This window comes from Anguilla anguilla, chromosome 6, assembly GCF_013347855.1.
Source record: "Anguilla anguilla isolate fAngAng1 chromosome 6, fAngAng1.pri, whole genome shotgun sequence".
Classification (NCBI taxonomy): Eukaryota; Metazoa; Chordata; class Actinopteri; order Anguilliformes; family Anguillidae; genus Anguilla; species Anguilla anguilla.
Window position 1 is genome coordinate 57,584,467 of NC_049206.1, and position 22,686 is coordinate 57,607,152.

Sequence of the window (22,686 nt, forward strand, 5' to 3'; positions counted from 1 at the left end):
TTTGCCATCATTCAGAGCAGTAAAATGATAACTAACAATTAAAATTGCTGCCATGATAAGAATAAAATTATTGTTATGAATTTACGGTGTATGTTCAATGAAACAGAATTTTTTCAGGTTAAATATATAGCAACAAAGAAGGAAATTAAAGTGCCACGGCAGTTAAGATAGTTAAGTGTTTAGGTTTGAATTTACATTAAGTGGTCTGCAAGGACTCAGATGCAGTATACAAAAAGCACACATTGTATTACAGAAGTCTCACATTGAGCTGCAGTCTGTCTTGCAGAAGGCAACTCGCCTTTAATTAGGCAACATTGTCAGCCATCTGGGTTGTTGTACAAGGGTTGTTTTTAAATGAATGGCACATATAAGCAAACCTGTGGTATATTTTCCTCAGATGACCACTCTACTTCTTAATATTTATAACTGGTATCTATTCTGAGAACCTTTGATCGGTATATCCACAATATCCATGTGTCCAAATCACCCCACAAGGAAGTTCTTGGAAAGAATTGGAAATCTGGCTACTTGCCGTTGATTTTTTTTTCTTTCTTTCTTTCTTACCAAACTGCGGACTTGTCAATGATTGAATGAATGATGAACTCGGAAAAACAAATATGCTTCCAGTGGGGAAAACAGATCAATTAATTCTGGTGACATGAAGTACATGAAAAAATGTACTGTCTATATTACTATGTAATTAATACAAAAAATATTGGTTTAGTGTTATCACTATCATAAAAATAAAAAATAAAAAATTTTTATTTATGGGCTTTTCTCAATGTACTTTTTAACAATTGCAGATATTAATGATACAAAAGCATTAATTATAATAATAAAATAAAAAAGGAAGAAAACTATAAATAAAAGCAAACACAACATATATACAAAATAGGACCCACTGAACTGCAATAGTGAAAGGGGTCTGTATTAAAGCAGAGTCTTTAAAAAGCCTAGTTTAAACGGTTGGGGTTTTTTAAATTTAATTTCTTTTTTTTACGGTTTAGATTCTTACCAGAGTATTTATTTTATCTGTTTTGGTCTCTAATGTTTTTTTTGGAAGAACAGTCCACAGAAGAGATGCAGATATGCCGCTCTCCTCCGAAGGTACCCCCATAACACCACACTTCCACAAAGCAACCGCTGCTTGGGCCGAGGGGCTTGTTTATCTTCTCTGTTCAGAACAACTAGTTATTTGGAATGACTATGTCAGTACAACAAGAACTACAATAAATATGGACTAGATATAATCTGACTCTTGCTATCTCTCTCTGTCTTTTTTCTCTTTTTCTTCAGTGTGTATATAAAAAAAGAAGACATCTCTGATGAAATAGAAAGTAGGAAATGGCTTGACCACTTGCCTCAGGTTCGAAGGTAAAAGAGCTCTTCAAATACAGTGTTTGGGTTTTTTTTTTTTTTTTTGGCAGTCAGGAAATCAAATGACCTCCTCAGTTATTTGCTGTGTTACTATGACCTGAACCGAGATACAGCACTGATCCTTTCATGAGTGTGTGTGTGTGTGTGTGTGTGTGTGTGTGCGCGCGTTTTGTACCTCTCTTCATCTCTTACACCTGCTGGAACTGCGCACTGAGAGGTTTCTGATAAGGAATACACTTCAGAGCTGCATGGGGCTTATTCCACCAGATGAAACAGGGAACCTAAAAAATAAATTAAAAAACCAGCGCATGATTTTAAAAAGCAACTAAGCTAAATATTGAGGTAAGTTTTTTTCTTGTAAACCACCAGTTTGATTATAATTCTGGGGAAACATCTGACACTTAATTTATGTGTCCTCTCTTTGTGAATCTGGTCAGTTTACAAAGATCTGGTTAAGGGGAAGGGGGATCACTCTAGGCTTCAACAAAAGTGTTGAGAAGGGTCACGTTTCAAATCCCACAGTAAGATCTTAGTATCTGGAAGGTACGACAGTAAAGCTGTATAATTTTAATATCACTGCAGTACTCAAAGCTCTTTTTTGACTTTTTGATTTCAAATATACCACTCTGAGGACAAAGACAGTTATGAAACACGAGAAGCCATACAATGCAAATTCAAACTGTTTGCAAGACTGGCACCTGGACACCCTCAGAGAAAAAATGGTTCTTTGGCTTGTCTCCATATGGGAACCCTTTGTAGTTCTTTGCGGAACCCTGTATGGTACAGAAGGTCTGAAAAATTGTGAAAGCTCGAAAGTGGAACCATTTTGCCTGACTAAGAACCCTTGAACTAGATAGGGTTCCTCTCTGGAGACACAGAGGAGCCTTTTGGAACCCTGTTTTTTCTGAGTGGGATACCGCACCAGCAGTTAAGGGATGCAGGGTATTTTGCCTTAGTATTGTAGGCAACGAGCAACGACATCATATTGCATCATTTCGCTTGTCCGTTGCCAGCTGCTTTGAATCCAGCAGGAACAGAGGGCTAACGTCCTTTGCCTAACTGCTGCAAAATTGTTTCAAAAGGGACTATTGACTTAATTTACAACAGTCTTGAGGGCCAGCGAGAGAATGGCATCTTTTGTTGTGCATTTCGGTTCATGTGGGGGGGGGGGGGGGGTGGAAAGAAAAAAAGAGAGAAATATTCCTTCTAGTTCCTGCTGTGTTCTGGTTTCTGTCTCTCTCTCGCTCAAAAAAAAAAAAAAAAAAAAAAGAAATAAAGAGGAGGAGCTCTTTTTTTTCCTCCCTTTCCTTTTGGGCTGAGCCTCGAGGCGGAACAGAGGCGGGGAGGAGAAGAAAAACAGGCTAAATCATGCTGCTTATCCGCTGTGACCATGGCAAGGCCGTCTTCTGCCCGCGCTCCAGGAACGCTGCCGCTGGGCAAGACTGAGGCGGAGGGCGAGCTGGAGGAGTCCGCCGGGTCGCCGGGGAAACCCGCGCCCGGGAGGGCCCCGGCTGAAATGTACCTGGAGGAGAGCCGGCCCGGGACGGGGACGGGGACGGGGACGGGGACCGGGACGGGGTCGGGACCGGGCGCCGTGGCGATCAGCTACCTGGACGGCGGTTACGACTACGTGGGCCCGTCCGCCGCGCTCTACGGCGGCGCCGGCGTGAGCTACTACCCTGTGCCCGCCGCCGCCGCCGCTGCCGCGGAGGCCCAGGGACCCGCCTCCGACGCCAGCCTGCACTCCCTGGGCAGCCTGCCCGGCAGCCCGCTGGTGTTCCTGCCCGCCAGCCCGCAGCTGTCCCCCTTCGTCCACCCCGCCCACCTCCCCGCCGGCCAACAGGTGCCCTACTACCTGGAGAGCACCGCAGCCACCCCTGTCTTCAGGTGAGCTCCAGGCGCCCCCCCACCCCACCCCACCCCCAGGTCTGCTGGGTCGTCCTCTGTTTTTTTTTTTTTTGTTTGTTTGTTTTGGTTCTCACCAGCAGGTAGAGCAAACAGGCAAGCAAGCTGCTTTGAAAAAAAAAAAAGAAGTGATAAAAAAGACGATTAAAAAGACAAGAGAGAACCTTCTTGGTTTTTCCATCTGGTGGATTTGCAGAAGAAGCATATAGGGACTTTTTTTTCAAGATTGCAAGTGAAAGGGGGTGAAAAGCTTGGTTTTGTGTTCTGTGATGTGCGCTGAGTGTTTGTGCATGTGATTATAAAACAACGTCTGAAAGTGCTGGTCTATCATGCAGCATGGGGAGACATGGGTGTGCTGTGTGGATTTGTCAGAAATCTGTTTTCTCCTTTTTTTAAAAACTGTTTGTGAGGAGTTACAGAGGAACTCCTGAATTTCTGATCATATTTATAAAGGCAGTTTAATACAGGGCATGTTTTTTTAATGTGGTTCACAGTATCCAGAGCCACTGCGTAATTATATTTGCACGTTTGAATCGTGCCAGATCCCCGTCAGCAGGGCTGCACTTTATAAGCTATTATGACAGACATGGCAGCTGCTAAGTGGTTGAGTATGAAAATAACACAGACAATATAAATTCAAACTCGGTGTCAATCTGTGTTGAGAAAAAATCTAAGCATGTATTAGGAATTACTGCGAGATTTCATTAATAAGAGTCATAAAACAAAGATTAAGAATCGTGGTTTCCACCCCATTGATTGCCTTCGGCGATGTGGAAGTTGGAATTGGTGAAATACTTTTTTGCGCTTTAACTCACACTCCTTGCCTGGAAATGGAAGCGGAGGGCATTTCATTTCTAAATATCGTCTCAACTTCGTGGCAGAAGCACGCGACACATCTCTTAACTCTCATTTGCTATATCGGTCCCAGAAATGCCTCGCGAGTAACGGCTTTATGGTTAGCATAGAATTACAGGTGGCTGGCGATGATTGGTCGTTGATGCAAAGTCGTTGGTTACTTGGACCATCATTAGTGCAATGACCGCTGCACACTCAGAACTCTCGTCCGGCCATTGTTCTCGCGTTTTATTTAGAGAGGCTACTTTTAACATACTCACAAACATGGTTGGGTAAAACAACGCTTTTCCAAGTATCAGTCGGGTTACTTGGGTTCATCTCAGTAAAAAAAATAAAATGTTTAACTCGGCCAGTTAGGCTATAACTTCACACCAAATTATTATATGGCAACTTACAAGGCAAAAAGGGGAAGCACCAAATAGGCGTGAAGAACGATTATAATGTAGCATCTGACAGTGTTGTAAATAACATTGCGCAATAAATTCCGAAGTGGTTGCGTTTGAGCAGTCTGTTTACGGATTTGCGGTCGCGAGCAAGCACTCTGAATGTTATCAGCAAGTCCGCCTTGTTTGTGCGTATTTTTTGGTTGTTTTAAAAAAAAAAAGTATTATTCCCCTAGGTTAATTTGACGGATAACTCTTGAAACAACACCATAAAAACAGAAAGAAAGAAAAACCACATGCTTTTTTTGCCAGCAGGCAGAACATCGGGGGCAAAGCACAGACCATGCGGGACCAGTTCAACGGCGTCTCTGACAGTCAGCCGACCGTGGGGTCATCGGAGACAACGAAGGAGACGCGCTACTGCGCGGTCTGCAGCGATTACGCCTCGGGATACCACTACGGCGTGTGGTCCTGCGAGGGCTGCAAGGCGTTCTTCAAGCGGAGCATTCAAGGTATATCACCAAAGATATAGCCTACATGTGCCGACCTCTGTGTTTTTTACCGGCTCAAGCATTAGCTTTGTTTTGTGTTAAGGTTTGCGAACGTGTTGCTGCAGAATTCTAAAGTGTCCCGAAATGTTTCACGTGCTCGAGGACTCCGTTACTCTAACAGCGAAAAACAAATTTAGCGTTTTGCATTGCAATGAAGATGAAGGACACCGCTTGTACGAGTGATGTTGTGACCTGTGTTCTCGCGGTCATTCAAAACAAATTGTGATGAACGTGTGTAAAATTGGTGGTTTAGGTGCACTATTAAATATGTAAGGCTCCTCCAGCGACAAAATATAACTGATTACATTGCACTTTCTGAGTTAGCTCAACTTAGATTTTTTGCATTACAGAGCAACCATTAATAAGCTGTATTAACTTATATTGTACTGTTCAGCTAACAAGACTAAGAGGTCCAGTAAAATATTTGTAGTTTTGTGAACTACATTATATTACTCTATTCAAACACAAAGCCAGAATTACCAGGTTTTTGTACCTGGGAATTTTACACTGGGCCAACGTAAAAACAAATTGTGTTTTGGGGGGGAAAATTAAACTAGGCATGGCCAAACAGGGATAACAAGGATATTTGTATTCAGGAAATGAAATGGGTTTAAGTTGTCAGAAGTCTGTGGCTTCCAGGTTGTTTGTGAAGCAGAAACAACAGCCAGCGTCCCCTCCTAGGCAAATGTTGGGCATGTATGTGTTGTGTGTGTGTGTGTGTGTGTGTGCTTGTTAACGAACACGTTTGCCCCTTTCGCAGGTCACAGTGACTACGTGTGCCCCGCGACGAACCAGTGCACCATCGACAGGAACCGCAGGAAGAGCTGCCAGGCCTGCCGACTGCGGAAGTGCTACAAGGTCGGCATGATGAAGGGGGGTGAGTGCCAGCCAACAGCGCGGTAATCACAGCAATTATACCTGCCCCCCCCCCCAGGTGGCTCATCCACCCTTACCCACCCCACTTACCCCTCCTTACCCACCCCCCCACCCCCCCCCCGTGGTCCTCGTTTTGTCGCCAGAGTCGCGGAACACCGTCGCCGCGATAACAAAAAAAGGCAGAACGCGGGTGGCGGCTCGGGCGTCATGGTAACCAAGCCGAACCCGCGAAAAGTTTCTTATTCTGGGCTCTCTGGGGTGGGTCGTCCTTTCTAATAAATTGGGGTTCAGTGCAAGTCATGCACCCGCGGGGCTGGTGTGGAGCCCCCAACCAGGCCAGGTAACTGGCCCCTGTCATTGCCCCAGGGAAGCAGGGTTTCACTGTGGCTGACTTAACCCCTGCCTCATCCATGGACAGAAAGGAACCAATCATGGAGTGCTTTGGTGACAACCATTAGATACATATTAGAGTGGTGATTGGTGGATACACTCTCGGGGGGGGGGGGGGGGGAGGAAAGGGTCCTTCGGCTTGTCTCCATTGGGGAACCCCTTTTAGTTCTTTATGGAACCTTGTATGGTATTTGTAAAAACTAGAAGCTTCCAAATGGAACCATTTTGGGGGCGACATAGCTCAGGAGGTAAGAGCAGTTGTCTGGTAGTCGGAGGGTTGCTGGTTCGATCCCCGCCCTGGGCGTGTCTAAGTGTCCCTGAGCAACACACCTAACCCCTAACTGCTCTGGTGAATGAGAAGCATCAATTGTAAAGCGCTTTGGATAAAAGCGCTATATAAATGCACTCCATTTACCATTTTGCTTGACTAAGAACCCTTGAACTAGACAGGGTTCCTCTTATGGGGACACAGAAGAACCTTTTGGAACCTTTTCTTCTGACAGTGTACATTCTGGCTTCCTGCTTTCTAAAAAAAAAAAAATCAACCTGGCGCGAGAATTGCCGTGTCACAAACGCGCAGAAGCTGATGTGCATAATGGATTCTGCAGCGAATGCACCGCACGCTGCAGCCCAGGTCCTCCACCACTTGCGCCGCTCGAAGCGATAATATGCTGTTCATCCTGAAAGAAATGTTAATCTCCAGACCTGCACAGTTGAGTTGAGCGTAAGGGGGGTGGGGGGGGGGATTCATTAAGTCGTGGTGAGCTAATCAGGCTTCAGGAGCTCGCAGCGGCGCTCTGCAATTAAGACCGGGGCGAGGGAGCCTCAGGAGGAGGGTAACCGAAAAAGGAAGAGCCCTGCTTTATCGGCGAGGCGGGGCCATCGGCCCGTGAAGCTGTGGGATAGCCACGCAGCGGCAGCAGCGGTACACGTTCCTCGGGGCTGACCGCAAATCGGCAGATCACACCGGCCTGAAACCCGAAGGTCTATTATTGGACTGCATTCCCATTAGAGCAGATGACTTGAATATACCAATAAAAAAATAAAAATAAAAAAACAACACAGTACTTGTGCAGTCATAGTACTTGTTTACTATGTTATTTGTGTGTAGCATTTAATCCTTCTTGAGTGTCTTTTGGACATTAATAGCCACAAAATACTGCGTCTTCCATGTTATGGCATGTTATTTTAAGAAACTATCAAATGGCAGCTTGTTTCCTGGAAAGTTTGACCACAAAGTGCTGTCCAGTCCTGTACGACGTGGATATTATTCCGCGTGTCTAGTCTCGGATAGACCTTTCCGTGTAGCTTTGACGCGCTAAAAATGTACCTGCGGTTCTTGCCGACATTGCGCAGGTCAGCCAAGTCCTGTTAAGGTACGTTGTGGTATAAATCACATGTCCTTGCGTCGCTAGTTTTTAAATAATCTCCATGTGCTTAAAATAGTGTTGCCATTGATTCTGAGCTTGACCTGTCATTTTAGTAAAAAAAAAAATAAATAAAAAAATAAATTCACCCTTAAAAGATTCAGGTAAGGACCTGCAGAAGTTCTCATTCACACATTCCCCTTTCACTTTAAAAGGCTTTCGCCTTTTGTGAAGGTAATGAAGTAATAAGCACTTTCAGCGCAGAGCACCGCAGTCAAGGCTTAATAAGAAGTCAAATAGGAAAAAAAAAAAAAAAAAAAAATGCAATTACTTGATTTATTTTTTCCCCACGTGTCGCTGTGACTCAGGGTTTGACTCCATGAAGCTTTTTTCAGGTGTTTTTTTTTTCCTTCTTTTTTTTCTCCCTTTTTTCTTCCAGTTGACTCTGAAAGGTCCTGGCATGGCACCTTATTAGTCAGTCTCACCCCATTAGAGCACAGCGTGTGCCCGGTTGCCTCCGCGGCGTATCTTGTTAGCAGGTGAATGCCAGGGAGAGCGGGCGTGCATTTTGCTCCTTAGGTTTCAGAAGTTTAAAGTTTATGGGCTCTCTGTGAGGGGGGTTGGGGGGGGGGGGCGGGGGGGGGCGGGTGCCCACATCAGCCATTATCTTGATGCCCTGATGAAGCCCGCAGACCGCGACAGAATCCTGATCTTTCGCCAGAGCGCAGAGCAGGCCCACGTGTGGCGGCGCGTGATTGGGTGAAGCGTTTGCGCAGCGGAGGGAGGGTAGCCCCTGTCTCATCGTGCACTAGCCACTGCGGTTCGACTGCGTCAGCTGCGGCTGCGCAGCTCAGCTGCGTTGGCTGCAGTGAAAAAGGGAGCAGCCGTGTGCTCCGGTGCATGCGCAGCAGAGAATGGAACTGCGATGGGGGGGGTGGGGGAGGGGGGGGGGGGGGTACGGCGGGGGGATTCCAGTTCTGGTCGGGCTACTTATCTTCCAAACAGTTTCTAGGAAATTGATAATGACTGTTGTCCCACAAGTGAAAGTGTGGAGGATGGTGGGTGGGGGGGTGGGGGGGTGGGGGTATTCTTGTTGATAAGCAGTCCTCAAACATTCGTCCTTTTATTCCGAGGACATAGAGTTCTGTAGCGGCGGTAGCTGGTGCCAGATACATGATATGGCCGAGGTGTCCGATATGATTTCGTCCTTGGGCCTCGTGCGCGCAACACACGATCCCTCCCGTTCGTTCTCATCCTCGTGTTCTTGTATTTGTGCGTTTCTACGACATTTTTTTGTGCGTTTCTGTACCCGCATTATAGAAACGTGCACGGTTTCTGCGCATTCATGCAGCGACCCAAAAATAATATTAATAACTTTTTAAAAATTTGTAAGTTGTTATGCCAATCTTTGCGGTCAAGTGCAATTCACGGAAGAGAGTAAATTGAAGTCACGATACAGAGGAGTACACTGGGAAAAGCAAAGCAGGGTATTGCTTTGAGAATTATTCCAATTTGTGCATCTTCGTAATTATATGGTACGTTCCATAGTGACCTAATTAGTAGGCATGGAAACAGTAATCATGCTAACGGTCAGACCAAAATGGATGTCTATAACTGTCACAGTTATTCTCTGCAGAGACGGAAATTACTTTGTGAGAAAGCACCTTGCATTTTTTCCAAGCCATTTCGACATGCAGTAATGTTTCAGGAGACTTTAAAGCACGTAGCCAATATACATTACACAAGGTAAATGTGAATTTAAAAAAAAGAAACTTAGAAATGAGATTCTTGTCCTAAGATTCAGATTGGGGGTGGGGGAGAAACATCCCCAGCACTATCGCACAATAAGCACGCAGGTGTTCACTGCAAAGTGTGTGGCTCGGAAGTTTTGGAAAGGAAAATTCCTCCTCCTCCTCCTCCTCCTCCTCCTCCTGCGTCACCGTTTCGGTACACATTCCTAATAAATCAAGTGGGGCAGGTTTAACGGGATATGGAAAAATCTTTTGGGGGGTGGGGGGCGGGGGCAATAACAGAGACTCCTAAGATAAACGGAACTGCTTGGGGAGGCACAGTGAGTCCCTGGAGGAACAGACCTCCGTGCAGAGGGGGGTGGGGGTGGGGGGGAGACATCACGGGCTTAGAATGAGATTCATTCCAGATAATCTCTCTTCTTGCACGGGATGGCGGGGGACAGGACTTGGCGGACGTGGCCACGGGACCCAGCGCTATTCTTGACCAAATAATGAAAACTAAATAAATAAAATAAAAATTTAAAAAAATGAATAAAAACTTCTGACCGAGATCTGAGAATGCAGAAGTGCTCGGCAGATAGAATGTGCATGGTGCACGCCTGACTGAAAATATTTGCGGAGGTGGGACGGCTTTAACGATCTGTGGGCTTACGGCCAGGAGATTGCAGGTTTGATTTCCCTGGCGGGGACACAGCCGCTGTGCACTAGAATGCCTTGCCTTGCGCAAAATGCTTCCGTGAAAAATACACAAACTGCATAAGTAAGTAATCATACAAAATGTACGCAGTGTAATTTGGCCTGGATGAAGGTATCCACTGGAGAGACCGGTAATTAAAAAACTATTGTTTGAAAATAATATTGTCAGTGTTAAAACTCAACCATCATGGGATCCCGAAGGCCCCAAGCATGGTCTGCTGGTTCAGTTTAACCATCTGATGACACATTGAACTCACTTTTGCTTATTTATTGGATCTGAGTTGGAAGCAGTCTACTTCTGTGGCCGACCTGGGCCAGGTTGAGGATCCCTGGTTTGTAATGGTCACATACTTCAGCTTTCTCTATAAGGAAGGGCTGCCCAACCCTGTTCCAGGAAATCTGCGAGCCTGTAGGTTTTCACTCCAACCCTAACAAAGCATGCCTCATTCAACAGCTGGAGCAGGGCTACCCAACCCTATTCCTGGAGATCTACTGTCCTGTAGGTTTTCACTTCAACCCTAATTTGGCAACCATATTCAACCCCAACCTGATTCGACTAATTCGCAGCTCAACAGAATCCCTAGCTGTTGAGTGAGCTGTGCTTTGTTTGAGGGCTGGAGTGAAAACCCACAGGACGCTAGCTCTCCAGGAACAGGGCTGGGCAGCCCTGCTCTAAGCTATAGCCTGCCCTGTGTTGCTTAGCGATGCCCTGTCTCTTGCAGGACTGCGTAAGGACCGCGGGGGGCGCCAGCTGCTACGGGAGAAACGCAAAGAGGCGGCGCAGCAGGAGAAGGGCTACGCCGACCTGGTCAGCCCGCCCCTGCAGGCCCCGGTCCCGCTGGCCGGCGGCGGGCGTGGCCTGGCCGTGCCGGTGGACCAGGTGCTGCCCCTCCTGCTCAGCGCCGAGCCGCCCAGCATCTGCTCCAAGCAGAAGCACAGCCGCCCCTACACCGAGGTCACCATGATGACCCTGCTCACCAACCTGGCCGACAAGGAGCTGGTGCACATGATCGCCTGGGCCAAGAAAGTACCCGGTGAGGGCCTGTGACTGGTCCACTTGTGACATCACTGATGTCCTTTGTGACATCACAGATGCCACAATGGGTTACTGAACCTCGCAGATGTCACAGTGGGTTAGTGACATCACAGTACCACTCAGATATGCAGGCAGTGTTCTTTCTGACCTCTACGTTCTGACAATCCGTGGGGTCCATTTCAATGATTCTCTTTGTATTGGTTCTTTCTTTTCTTTCTTTGGCTGTTAAATAGATAAGCATGTGAAAGTATCATTGGATTGTTCCAGATTCTAAACATCCATGCAAAATTCACCAGGGAACGACTGAAGCTGCCTTTTGAGTTCGGTTCAACTTATGACCTGACTTGTGATGTTCCTCTCCATACTAAAAATACTTAACACTGTGCGAGCCTCGTGTACTTTGCCAAGACAAAAATCCGGGCCTCATCATCTGCACAGGAAGTTGTTAGCCTGAGAACAAGGCACACCTTTGTAACCGCGGCATGCTGAGTTTTTCACTGTAATGTGCAGTAATTGCAGTAATCAAAATGGGCAAAATGCGTTGCCTCTCCTTGTCGAAGAGGAGACCCACGGCAGAAAACAGAAGGACTGATAAGTGATGTCACATCCTGTCAGTGCTCAGAGCTAAAGAATGAGCTCCCAGAAAATCATATGCAGAGTCTTCCGAACGTACGGTAACGACAAAGTAAAATGTGTTATTTTTGCTTGAGTACATAGCGAAAATAACATATTTCATAAAATAAAAGCTGTTTGTCCATACTTTTGTTTTCGCTGATTTTGTGTTGCAGTTCCCCACCTGGGATACCTGCAAACTCACAGTTACAAGTCCAGCTATCCATTATCTATTATTCATTGTCATATCCATTATCTGTTAACCATTATCGTGGACTGCTACTGACCTATTCTGTTTTGCACGCGGACGGCTGGTGCATATCTGACTAGGGGGGTTGTGTCTGACTACAATGCGTGTCTGTTCGGGGCATGTGATAAATAACGGTGTGTCTGATCATAACGTTTAGCTGAGGGCATTTTGTCTGACTGCGGTGGTTTATCTGACCGTGTTGTGTAAGACCACACCGAGTTTCTTGCTGTGCTGTCCCCGAGTGCACCATTGTTATTGACTGCATTGTGCCTGTCCATGTGGCAAGCATTTCTGACCACGCTTATTTTTAAAAAGTCGGTCTCAACGAGGATTTTAGTCTTATATTTAGACTTAAAATCTTATTTCTATTACTGTTTTGCTTAATAAGACAAATAGATTGCCAATGAGGTGAGACAGTTTTGAGAGAGAGAAAAAAAAAAGATTGTTAGTGGTTGTGTTTCTGATTGTTGGTGTTTCTGACTGTTTGGTGTTTCTGACTGTATGGCGTTTCTGACTGTTTGGTGTTTCTGACGGTTTGGTGTTTCTGACTATATGGCATTTCTGACTGTTTGGTGTTTCTGACTGTATGATGTTTCTGACTGTATGGTGTTTCTGACTGTTTGGTGTTTCTGACTGTATGGCGTTTCTGACTGTTTGGTGTTTCTGACGGTTTGGTGTTTCTGACTGTATGGCGTTTCTGACTGTTTGGTGTTTCTGACGGTTTGGTGTTTCTGACTGTTTGGTGTTTCTGACTGTATGGCGTTTCTGACTGTTTGGTGTTTCTGCCTGTTTGGTGTTTCTGACTGTATGGTGTTTCTGACTGTTTGGTGTTTCTGCCTGTTTGGTGTTTCTGACTGTATGGTGTTTCTGACTGTATGGTGTTTCTGCCTGTTTGGTGTTTCTGACTGTTTGGTGTTTCTGACTGTATGGCGTTTCTGACTGTTTGGTGTTTCTGACTGTTTGGTGTTTCTGACTGTATGGCGTTTCTGACTGTTTGGTGTTTCTGACTGTTTGGTATTTCTGACTGTATGGTGTTTCTGACTGTTTGGTGTTTCTGACTGTATGGTGTTTCTGACTGTATGGTGTTTCTGACTGTATGGTGTTTCTGACTGCATGGTGTTTCTGACTGTATGGTGTTTCTGACTGTTTGGTGTTTCTGACTGTTTGGTGTTTCTGACTGTTTGGTGTTTCTGACTGTATGGCGTTTCTGACTGTATGGTGTTTCTGACTGTATGGCGTTTCTGACTGTTTGGTGTTTCTGACTGTTTGGTGTTTCTGACTATATGGTGTTTCTGACTGTATGGTGTTTCTGACTGCATGGTGTTCCCGACCGTGTGACCTCTCTGACCGCGTCGTTCCCGACCGTGTTTTTGGGGGCCCCGCAGGGTTCCAGGAGCTGACGCTCCACGACCAGGTGCAGCTGCTGGAGAGCTCCTGGCTGGAGGTGCTGATAATCGGGCTGGTGTGGCGCTCGATCCATAGCCCCGGGAAGCTCCTGTTCGCCCAGGACCTGATCCTGGACAGGTGAGAGCGCACCTGCACATGAGCGTGCTCCGGCTGAGCTGGGTGTCTGAACTCACACTCATCACATCTGCACGCCCGGCATCTACTGCATTGTACCATAAACGCATGAACCCGTTTTGAAAGTATAACGCTAAATATATTTCACAGCTGTGTAAATATGTTGCAATGTATGTAACGGAGCAATAATCTGTGTACTGCCCAGACATTGCATGGAACATGCTGAAAATATATTGACAAAAAAATAACTTTATAACTGTATAAAATATATTGCTATGTTTATGTTGATATATTTTTTAGCACGTTCCATTTTTGCATCATGGGTCAGTTTAAAAAAAAAAAAAAAAAAAAAAAAAAGCGGTGCTGCATTTCGGTTCCTCGCATGGACAAAGGTACCTGTGTTTTTGGTGTTTTTGGTCATATTCCTCCCCCAGCTTCGGTGCATTTTGGTGTATGAACCGCAGAGTGTGTCTCATCATGGCGTCTCAGTACATTGCGTGCGTTCATGTGTTCCTCGTCCCCCCTCGACATGAGTCACATCCTCAGAATATTTTTCTGCAGGCAGACACGCAAATAAATCAGTGTTTTCGGCAAATTATTTTATTCTTCGGTGTCATTAAAAAAAAAAACGGACATGCGTGGGATCTCATCCACGCTTGTATGACTCATGGCCCAGAACACGTGCGCCCTTTTAAAAAATTAAAAAATTAAAAATTAAATAAGAAATGTACGAAATAATTTCCCTGCGAGTTTGAAGATGTTAAAAACTGTATTTCACAGAGCCCTGAAAAAAGAGAGAGAGGGGGGGGAAAAAAACAGCGAGAGAGAGAGATAGAGAGAGGGAAATGAAAATTTGGCCCTCTCATTTTCCTGAAGAACAAAGTTCTACTTGGCTGCAGCACGGTGAAAATTGAATTGAAATGGCTCTCCGGAAAATGGGCCAATCACTGCCAAGGAGTTTTCCTATCTTTCTACCCAGATGATAGTATGAGAGAATTAATCACATTGTGGCCCAGAGATGCATGTTCTGCGGGCACAGTGTGGGGTTCCCATGTCTCTCATTGTTTAGCAGGCTGTGCTGAACCCCTGCCCCATATGCCCCCCCCCCCCGTGCCCCCCCCTCCCGCCTTAATGCCTTTAACCTTTTTCTCCCCATTTCGACTGCCCACTCAGCCACGCGGCGCGGCGCGGCGCCCGTCGCTAACCCCCATTGTCGATTTGGTCGGGCTCCGCGGTGCTCTGAACGACTGCTTCCAAAAGAGTGACTTTGCTCTTTTCAGAAACGGCTCACTTAGAGCTCTTAAGGAGGGACCACCTCACCGGGTGACATTTCAATTATGTAATTACGTAACGATTCTACTGGAGCTAAAAAGGCAAACGGCAAACTGGAATGAAAAAAAAGAGAGAGACAGAGGAAAAAAAAGAATGATTAAAAAGGATTAAAATGGGTTTTTTTTGAGCGTGAGCAAGGCCTGACAGTTGTATGTTTGAATCCTGGACGTACACGAGATGTCACGAGAATGTTCTTTACTGATCATTCTAATGCTGATGTAACGATCACTGCTGGCGACTGAAAGCACTGGAGTTCTAGAACACCGACACATTCCAAAAAAAACTGACACTTCAAAGGGCCAATCAGGTTTTTGTTGTTGTTGGAATCCAGGTTTCATAAATCACCTCCAATATCTTATGTTTCTTTCAATGAACTGATGACCTTTCTATTGTTTGTCAATCATAATGCAGATATTGCAGATTTAAGATGTCTCTTTTTTTTTACCTTTTGGTGGCAAGACTTATATTTTATTTTCCCGTTTTATTTTTTTCTATTTAAAAAAAGAAAGTGAGTCGGCAACCTCCCTCTTCTCTCGTTAATTTTTGCATCACGTAAAGAATGCTGAGAGAGGGGTAAGAGCGCCTGTGTTTTTGCTTTGAGGTCAAGCCACTTCGCTTCATAGATAAATAGATGTTTTTTTCTCTCCCTTATTTCCTTTCCATTTACTTGGTTCTTCCGGGCCACAATTTTCTCTTGAGGTACAGTACACAAGATGGAATCGACGATGCCCCAGTCATCCTCCGGTTAAATTGGGAAGGCAATAAAAGTAATTCTAATGCCAGTCGGCACGTGCTCTTGGACGGGAAGCTAAACGGGGGAGTTTTTCGGGCGGAATTGGAACGTCGCCGTTTGACTCCACCCCCTGTCCCCCCCCCCCGCCCCCCCCCCGTCCCTTGCTCTGTGTTCTGCAGGAACGAGGGCAGCTGCGTGGAGGGCATGGCCGAGATTTTCGACATGATCCTCGCCACCGTCGCTCGCTTCCGCGCCCTCAAGCTGCAGTCGGAGGAGTTCGTCTGCCTCAAGGCCATCATACTGCTCAACTCCGGTGAGCCGGGCCTCCCGGACCTGTGGTTCTGTATCGCCGGGCCCAACCCAACCCTCCTTAAATCGAGTGACTCCGCCACAATGCGATTGCTGCTGTATGTTTTTTTTTTTCCCGTTTTATTTTAGCTGTGCGTTCAGGGTTTGTGCATTTAAACTTTTTTACATGTGAAGCACCTCATGGACCTAGCTTGTAACTAACTAACACTAACTAACACTCACTCACTCATTCACTCACTCACGTTTAGCAGTCTGAAGATTGTCCACAAGGGGGAGCTGTTAGCACTCATGGTGCTTCGCATCAATGACACCCTTTTTTTTTTCCCGTCAATGTTCAACAATTGAACGTTCAACAAATCAACTGTTGCAAATCAACATTGACGGGAAAACAAGGGCACACAGCGTAGTGCACAAACCCCCACAGCTGGCCTCAGAAACACAGCCACGTGTCATTGCCGTTTACGCAAGTTTACCGACCGAACTGGCGAACGTGATTCGTGAACAATGCGCAGGGGCGAATGTCTACAATCAGCACGGAATCCACCCGATTTGATGGGTTGCATCTCACTGGAGTATTTTACTTATCTGTGTTCATCTGGGTGGGGGATAACTGCACCAGGGCTTGCTTCATTTCCTGCGCTGTAGAGCAGTAGTTGGTTGGGGAGTGCCTTGACCTAGAAACTCAGGTTTAAATTACAGTACTCACTAAATTTGGATCACTGATGGGGACTGGGGACTGAGCACCAATGCTTTCAGATTGGTTCTCCTTCTACCAAATTATCCCGTCCAGTATCTCCTACAGTTTTGGAAATTGAATACACTGCAATATGCAATGAACATGAGGGCTTTCTTGTTTGTGTGTTATTCATTTCCAGTGGTTTTCCGGATCACACCATGTAAAAGAGGAGTGAATGCATTAATAAACATTCAATTAAAGATCTTTAGTTGCTAAAAGATAACAATGCCTATTAATCATACCGAGGGGTCTAATTAATCTTATGGCAAGTTTTGAGTATTGTGTTATGATGAAAAGCAGTGCAGAATGATGTTCTTAATGGATTCTTTGACTCATTATTCCTCCCATTCCCTATCTCCTTCTCCCCCTCTTTCTCTCTCTCTCCCCCCCTCTCTCTCTCTCTCTCTCCGTCAGGTGCCTTCCCCTTCTGCACCAGCTCCGTGGAGCCCCTGAACGACAGCTTTACGGTGCAGTGCATGCTGGATAAAATCACGGACACCCTCATATATTACATCAGCAAGTCGGGGCTGGCGGTCCAGCAGCAGTCCAGGAGGCAGGCGCAGCTGCTCCTGCTGCTCTCGCACATACGACACATGAGGTGAGGGAGGGACGGCGCAGCGCGCTGCCGCCTCACCATGCACCGTGCGCAATGCAATGCAGCATAAAGACAATGCAACGCAGTGCAACACCAAGCAATGCAACACAGAGCAATGAAACACAATTCAATGCAACAATGCAATGCAACATAAAGCAGTGCAATGCAATGCAACACAGTGCAATGCAACATAAAGCACTCCAACACAATGCAATGCAACCCAATGCAATGCAACACAGTGCAATGCAACATAAAGCAGTGCAATGCAATGCAACCCAATGCAATGCAACACAATGAAATGCAGCACAATGTAATGCAGCACAATTTTCTTTTAACACATTAAGTGACACAACTTTGAAAACTTTTTTTGAATGAATGAATGAACATCTCTCTCTCTCCACAGCAACAAAGGCATGGAGCACTTGTACAGCATGAAGTGTAAGAACATGGTCCCGCTGTACGACCTGCTGCTGGAGCTCCTGGACGCCCACAGACTGCACTCCCCCACCTGGGTGGGGCGGGCCAAGTCCCCGGGGGAGAACGGCCCCGCCCCTGTGACCTGCCACATCCAGAACAGCCTCAACGTGGGGTCCTAACACGTCCCCACAAACCCCCCCCCCCCCACCCCCCCAAATTCAGCCAACGACCGCTTCAGGTGAATTGAGGTTGTGGCTCTCTCTGGATCTCTCGTCTTGAGTCGGGAACAAAAAAGTTCCAAAATAAAGGTCCCGTAAGGAACAGCTTTTTCACCTTTGGGCTGCCACAAAACAAACCTCGCAAGGGCCGATTTAATTTCACGAGGCGCATCGCGAAGCGCATTTCATTTTCGGAGATGTGAAAGTCCAGATCGCGTGTTTTAAAAAAAAAAAATAAATAAATAAAAAAAGCTAATTAGGGAGCGCAGCTGCGCCGGCGGGCCGCCATCGCATATGCAGTGGGACTCCGGGGGCAGGGGGACGGTCTGTAACTGTGTCTGCACTGTGACATCCTCCCACGCCGCTGAGTCACAGCTCCGCATCGCAGCCAACCAATGAAAAGGAGGCAATTAGTGTCCTGTAGATTTCTGCTATGTATTCCAGAAAAAAAATCTCTGGGTTTCAATCTAGACGGGAAAGTTTACCATCAATACAAAAAACTATGTGTTTTCAAACATGCAGCATAAATATATAAATATATATATGTGTGTGTGTGTGTTTATATATGCATATGCATATATAAACACAAGTGAGTAGAAATATTTACTACTGTGTTTAGACATATATTAACAAATATATATATATATTATATATATGATAAAATATTTTTAAATGTACTTTGCAGTATAAAAAAAAGTTAATTTTATTTTGTTACATGTACACTTGAATATTTCAAATTTAGAAAGATATCACATTACACCCCTTGAATTAGAGAATTCTTGTTGCTGCTGTGTACTGACATATTTATCTGCCATCTTAAAAGTGTAAAATATATTTAAAAAACAGTTTTAAAAAAGATTACATTTGGAAGTGCCTGTGATGGTCGACTGCCATAACAGAGGCTGAGTGGACTGTTTAGTTTTAGGTTCACCGGAGGACTAATAATTGAACAGGAGAAACTGTGTACTTGAATAAATAACCAGAACCAGAAAATTGTAAAAATTAGGTTTTTTTTGTTGCTTTCTGGATTTTATGGCACGTGCAGCAAAAACTGAAATCAAGTCCAACATATTTGAGGAAACAAGTTTGGACAAAATGTGAAATTTTTATTCGTTTTTTTTTTCTCTGGAAATTATGATTTGAAGTCCGGAAAGCTATTTATATTTACTTATTTAAGGCCTTTTCACAGCGTGACCCTTGACCTTTTCTGTTTTAAAGTGTATCCAGGTATGACGGAAGGAACACACAAATCAGCTTCTCTTTCTTCAGCTTCAGTATAGTGCTTAAAAAACCCCTATTTTTAACAAAACATAAAATTAATGCATATTTAGGTTTACATGTTTTCTAAAATGTGAAAGCTTTCTTGACTTCATGTATGATCACAGTGTTTTCAGTGGGGGGGGGGAGGCGGGGAGATATTCTATTCATAACAAAACGGCTTTCAAAATATTTTGTGCAAAAATATATTTACCCATCCGCGGGACAATGCATGAAAGTAATTAAGACTGTAGATCTTTCTTTGTACATTCTGAAGAGTTTTTTCCCTACTAATGAATTGGCTTATTCCAGAGCCTGGTCTTGTGGATCTCTTTATGCGAGGTTGAAGTTCTCCTGCACTTTTAACCAAGTGGTTCAGTCAATGCAGAACGCTCTAGAAATTAATACTAAAATTATTAACACAAATTAGAACGATGTATCAAGAAAGCAACTGACATTGGCTACTTGTGGTCTTCGCAGAATATGTATGTTCAAGGATGGATTTTTATCCAGTGTCTTTACATGCAAGTTAAACGCATTTTTTCCGGATTGGCCAATGTTGCATGGTGTACTATTTCAAGGAAAGCTGTACGGTTTCCTTTGTTCTGTGACTAAAATTACTCATTTCCTCCCTGAAGTGCATCATCAGTACAAACCGAGTCTGCAAAGTGAAGTGACCTTTCAAAAAAAAAAAAAAAAAAAAAGTGGAATTTTAAAAATAATTCTGTGTTCTTTTTTTGAGCCGAGTGATTGGATGACAGTGTGGTTGTGAAGGTTACGGTACTCAGCCTGTCAAACAAAATATAACGGGCTCATGTCCTTTACCAGAGATGCTGGCGCTAAACATTCAGTCTCAAGTTGCTTCAGCGAATGTCAGAGTCTGAATGCAACTGTGTGTGTGTGTAAAAAAAAAAAAAAAAAAATTTTCAAATGGCATACGTTGCCTTTGTTTGAATGAGTTAAAAACTCAAACTTGGCTTTGACACCCAAAACCGGTAAGGCAAGAAGTCTCCTTCTGTTTGTTAGTACTTTGCGTCTGAAAAACCCGCATCTTCTTGAATTTTTGAATTGCTTTCCTCTATTATGCATTAATTTTGATATTTCAGTGAAGGCAAACTGTCAAATAACAGCATCCACAGGCAAAACTGCCCCTTCCTGTCCTCCCCTTTTGGGTCACACGACACAGGCTTTGGCACAATGAGGTACGAAATGGTTTTAGCAGAATAGTAACCCATGTCACAATATGAAATGTGAGAACTCATTTTTTTGTGGATTTCTGTACACTGATGCAAGAGAAAAGGTTTAAAAGCTAAAGCTTATATGTGAATATACCTGTGCTTATCTGGAAATGTATGGTATCGCGTGTACATGGGCTGGCTTGTGGCTTTATATTATATATGAATATTGAGGACCTTATTATTTTTTAAGTGCCTTACAATTGAAGTGACCAGAGGCTTAATGAGGGAACCTCTTTGTATTGTAATTCACCAGCAAGCTCACAGTTAAGTGGTTATCTCCATCGATGAGCCTCACAGATAAAAAAACTAAACAAAAAAACAAAAACGTGTATGCCTGTTTTCTTGATTAACATGAATGCTTCTTTAAAGTTAAGGAAACATTTTTTTGCTTCAGCACCTGTGAAAATAAAACTCTCCTTGAGACAGGCAAACGCTTACATAATGTGAGTTTTTTTTAAAACATTATGCCCTGCTATGAATAAATGCGATTAAAATGAAAACGTGTTATTCTGGACTCCTGATGGGAACCTGTCCACATTTATAAATATGTTATTGTAATGAAATGTGTGTAATTATATATATACATATTAATTCATTGTAATTTTACAACTTATGCCATATACCATGACAATACCATCAATGTTTGTATCCATGACACAAACTGCAGTTAATATGTATTGTAGGTTTTTATTGTAGGCTACTTCCTGATAATTGCCTCAAGGATTGTCGAAGTATAGCCAGAAAGTATCCACCAATCACCTTTAAGAGTCGTGTGATATAGATTTAAAAATACATGTGTATGTGTATTGTATACCATGAGCAACATGCACTCTGTATACTATAGGCTACATGTGAATGTGCTGCATATTTGTATGGACGAAGTTTTATTAAAGAATTTCATGGTTGAATATGATCATAAACGGTATTCATTTGAGTTTATATTTAATAATTTTCTACATCACCAAAGTAAAATAAAAAAAACAATCATGAATACATTTGCATATTGTATGTATGTGTATATTAAATGCAAACAAAGTTCTTGGGTCAGCATTAGCAAACTGTACATAGTTAAATAACCTTTTTCATCATTTCCATTTTTTATACATAGCATCATCACGCAAAATCCAGTGAATCTCAATTTGCACATCCAGTTATGATCATTATTAAAAACTAGCCTTTCGAATGTACCTGCTCACAAGCTACCGGTGATTGTTCGCTTTCAAAGCAACGATTACAACTGCATGCCAAAAGGAAAAATATAAAAAATAATTGCCATATATAAGCTATTTAAAATGTTATTTTACAGATCATTAAATTCATATGAGTGAGTTCACTTTTTTAATACTTAAAACACTGATGTAAAAATACTTTTCTTCACTTAAAAGGAAGACATCATAGCCTCGGACCAGAGCAACACAAGAGCCGTATCTAAAACAGTGCTTACACGTCAGTGCTATCCAATATCGTTAATGGACACTCTTCTTCTCGCGCCCCCGTTTTTTTGGTATGTGAAGGAGGCTAGTAATTTCATTTCAAATATTTTATTTTTTTTTCCCCCATCTCGCAATTTTGACGTAGGCCACAGCAAACCCGCGAGTGCGCCGCGCTTGATCCTAACATCTACGCAGATCGATTAAAACACAAATAGCAGCTGTTTTCCGCTGTACAAAGACACAGCACAGTTCGACTTTGGCTACCGTTGTAAATAGTGCTTCTTCTTTTGCCGTTTTCACGGAAACTCGAAAAAAAATAACAGTTACGACCGTTATAAAAAAAAAAATTAAAAAAAATAAACCGTTGGGTCGGTCGGCGTTTTTTTTTTTTTTTCTAAATTTCCGCTTTCATATGGGCGGCGGGCCGTTGGTGTAGCGCAGCATGGGGTGGAAGGAGCGGGCGAAGTTGTTTGAGTGGGTGCAGCTGAAGTCCTCCTCCGTCATGGGCACGAGGCAGGCCAGGCCGATGATCAGCAGCAGCAGGAGCTGGAGGGGCAGCGCCGCGCGCAGCACGCGCAGGAAGAAGGACGGTCTCCGGGGCGCCGGCTGCGCGTCAGAACGGGAGGAAGCGGACCCAGCGCCTCTGAGAGACCTGCTCCGGACGACACGGGGGAAAAAAAAAAAACACACAGCGGCCCCGCTGCTCGTTAAGACGCCGCTGACGGCGCAGGACGCCCCGGCCGGTGAGTCAGACTCCCGAGGCCGCCGCCCTGCGCTCCAGCAGATGCCCAGCAGTTCCACAGCACTGGCTGCGACACTCACCAGCACAGTAACTACCCACAAAGAGC

General features: G+C 44.4%; 2 protein-coding genes across 21 annotated transcripts in view; one reads left to right on the top strand and one right to left on the bottom strand.

Moving 5' to 3' along the window:
• Window positions 1-1,515: 1,515 nt before the first annotated feature.
• Window positions 1,516-21,325, top strand: esr1 (estrogen receptor 1). 7 transcript variants are annotated; one of them, XR_004765649.1, is made up of 9 exons: window positions 1,516-1,719; window positions 2,648-3,264; window positions 4,833-5,032; window positions 5,832-5,948; window positions 10,874-11,185; window positions 13,435-13,573; window positions 15,815-16,042; window positions 17,095-17,278; window positions 17,679-17,812. XR_004765649.1 is itself a non-coding variant. In XM_035421217.1 (9 exons), the coding sequence occupies exons 2-9, from the start codon at window positions 2,768-2,770 to the stop codon at window positions 17,869-17,871; spliced, it is 1,776 nt and encodes a 591-aa protein (XP_035277108.1). In that variant the 5' UTR covers window positions 1,520-1,719; window positions 2,648-2,767; the 3' UTR covers window positions 17,872-21,325. The 7 variants fall into 7 exon arrangements, 6 of the variants coding, with proteins under 6 accessions (XP_035277108.1, XP_035277109.1, XP_035277110.1 ...); XM_035421217.1 differs by having other exon boundaries at window positions 1,520-1,719; window positions 15,815-15,948; window positions 17,679-21,325; XM_035421218.1 differs by having other exon boundaries at window positions 1,520-1,719; window positions 2,698-3,264; window positions 15,815-15,948; window positions 17,679-21,325.
• Window positions 21,326-21,330: 5 nt separating this feature from the next.
• Window positions 21,331-22,686, bottom strand: part of LOC118229330 (nesprin-1-like) — a 186,322-nt gene continuing 184,966 nt past the window's right edge. For 13 of the 14 annotated variants that reach the window (XM_035421203.1, XM_035421205.1, XM_035421216.1 and 10 more), the window contains one exon: window positions 21,331-22,490. In XM_035421203.1, coding sequence (XP_035277094.1) covers window positions 22,247-22,490 — 244 coding nt within the window. In that variant the 3' untranslated portion in view covers window positions 21,331-22,246. The remainder of the gene's footprint in view (window positions 22,491-22,686) is intronic. The other variant, XM_035421211.1, reaches the window with a different exon arrangement.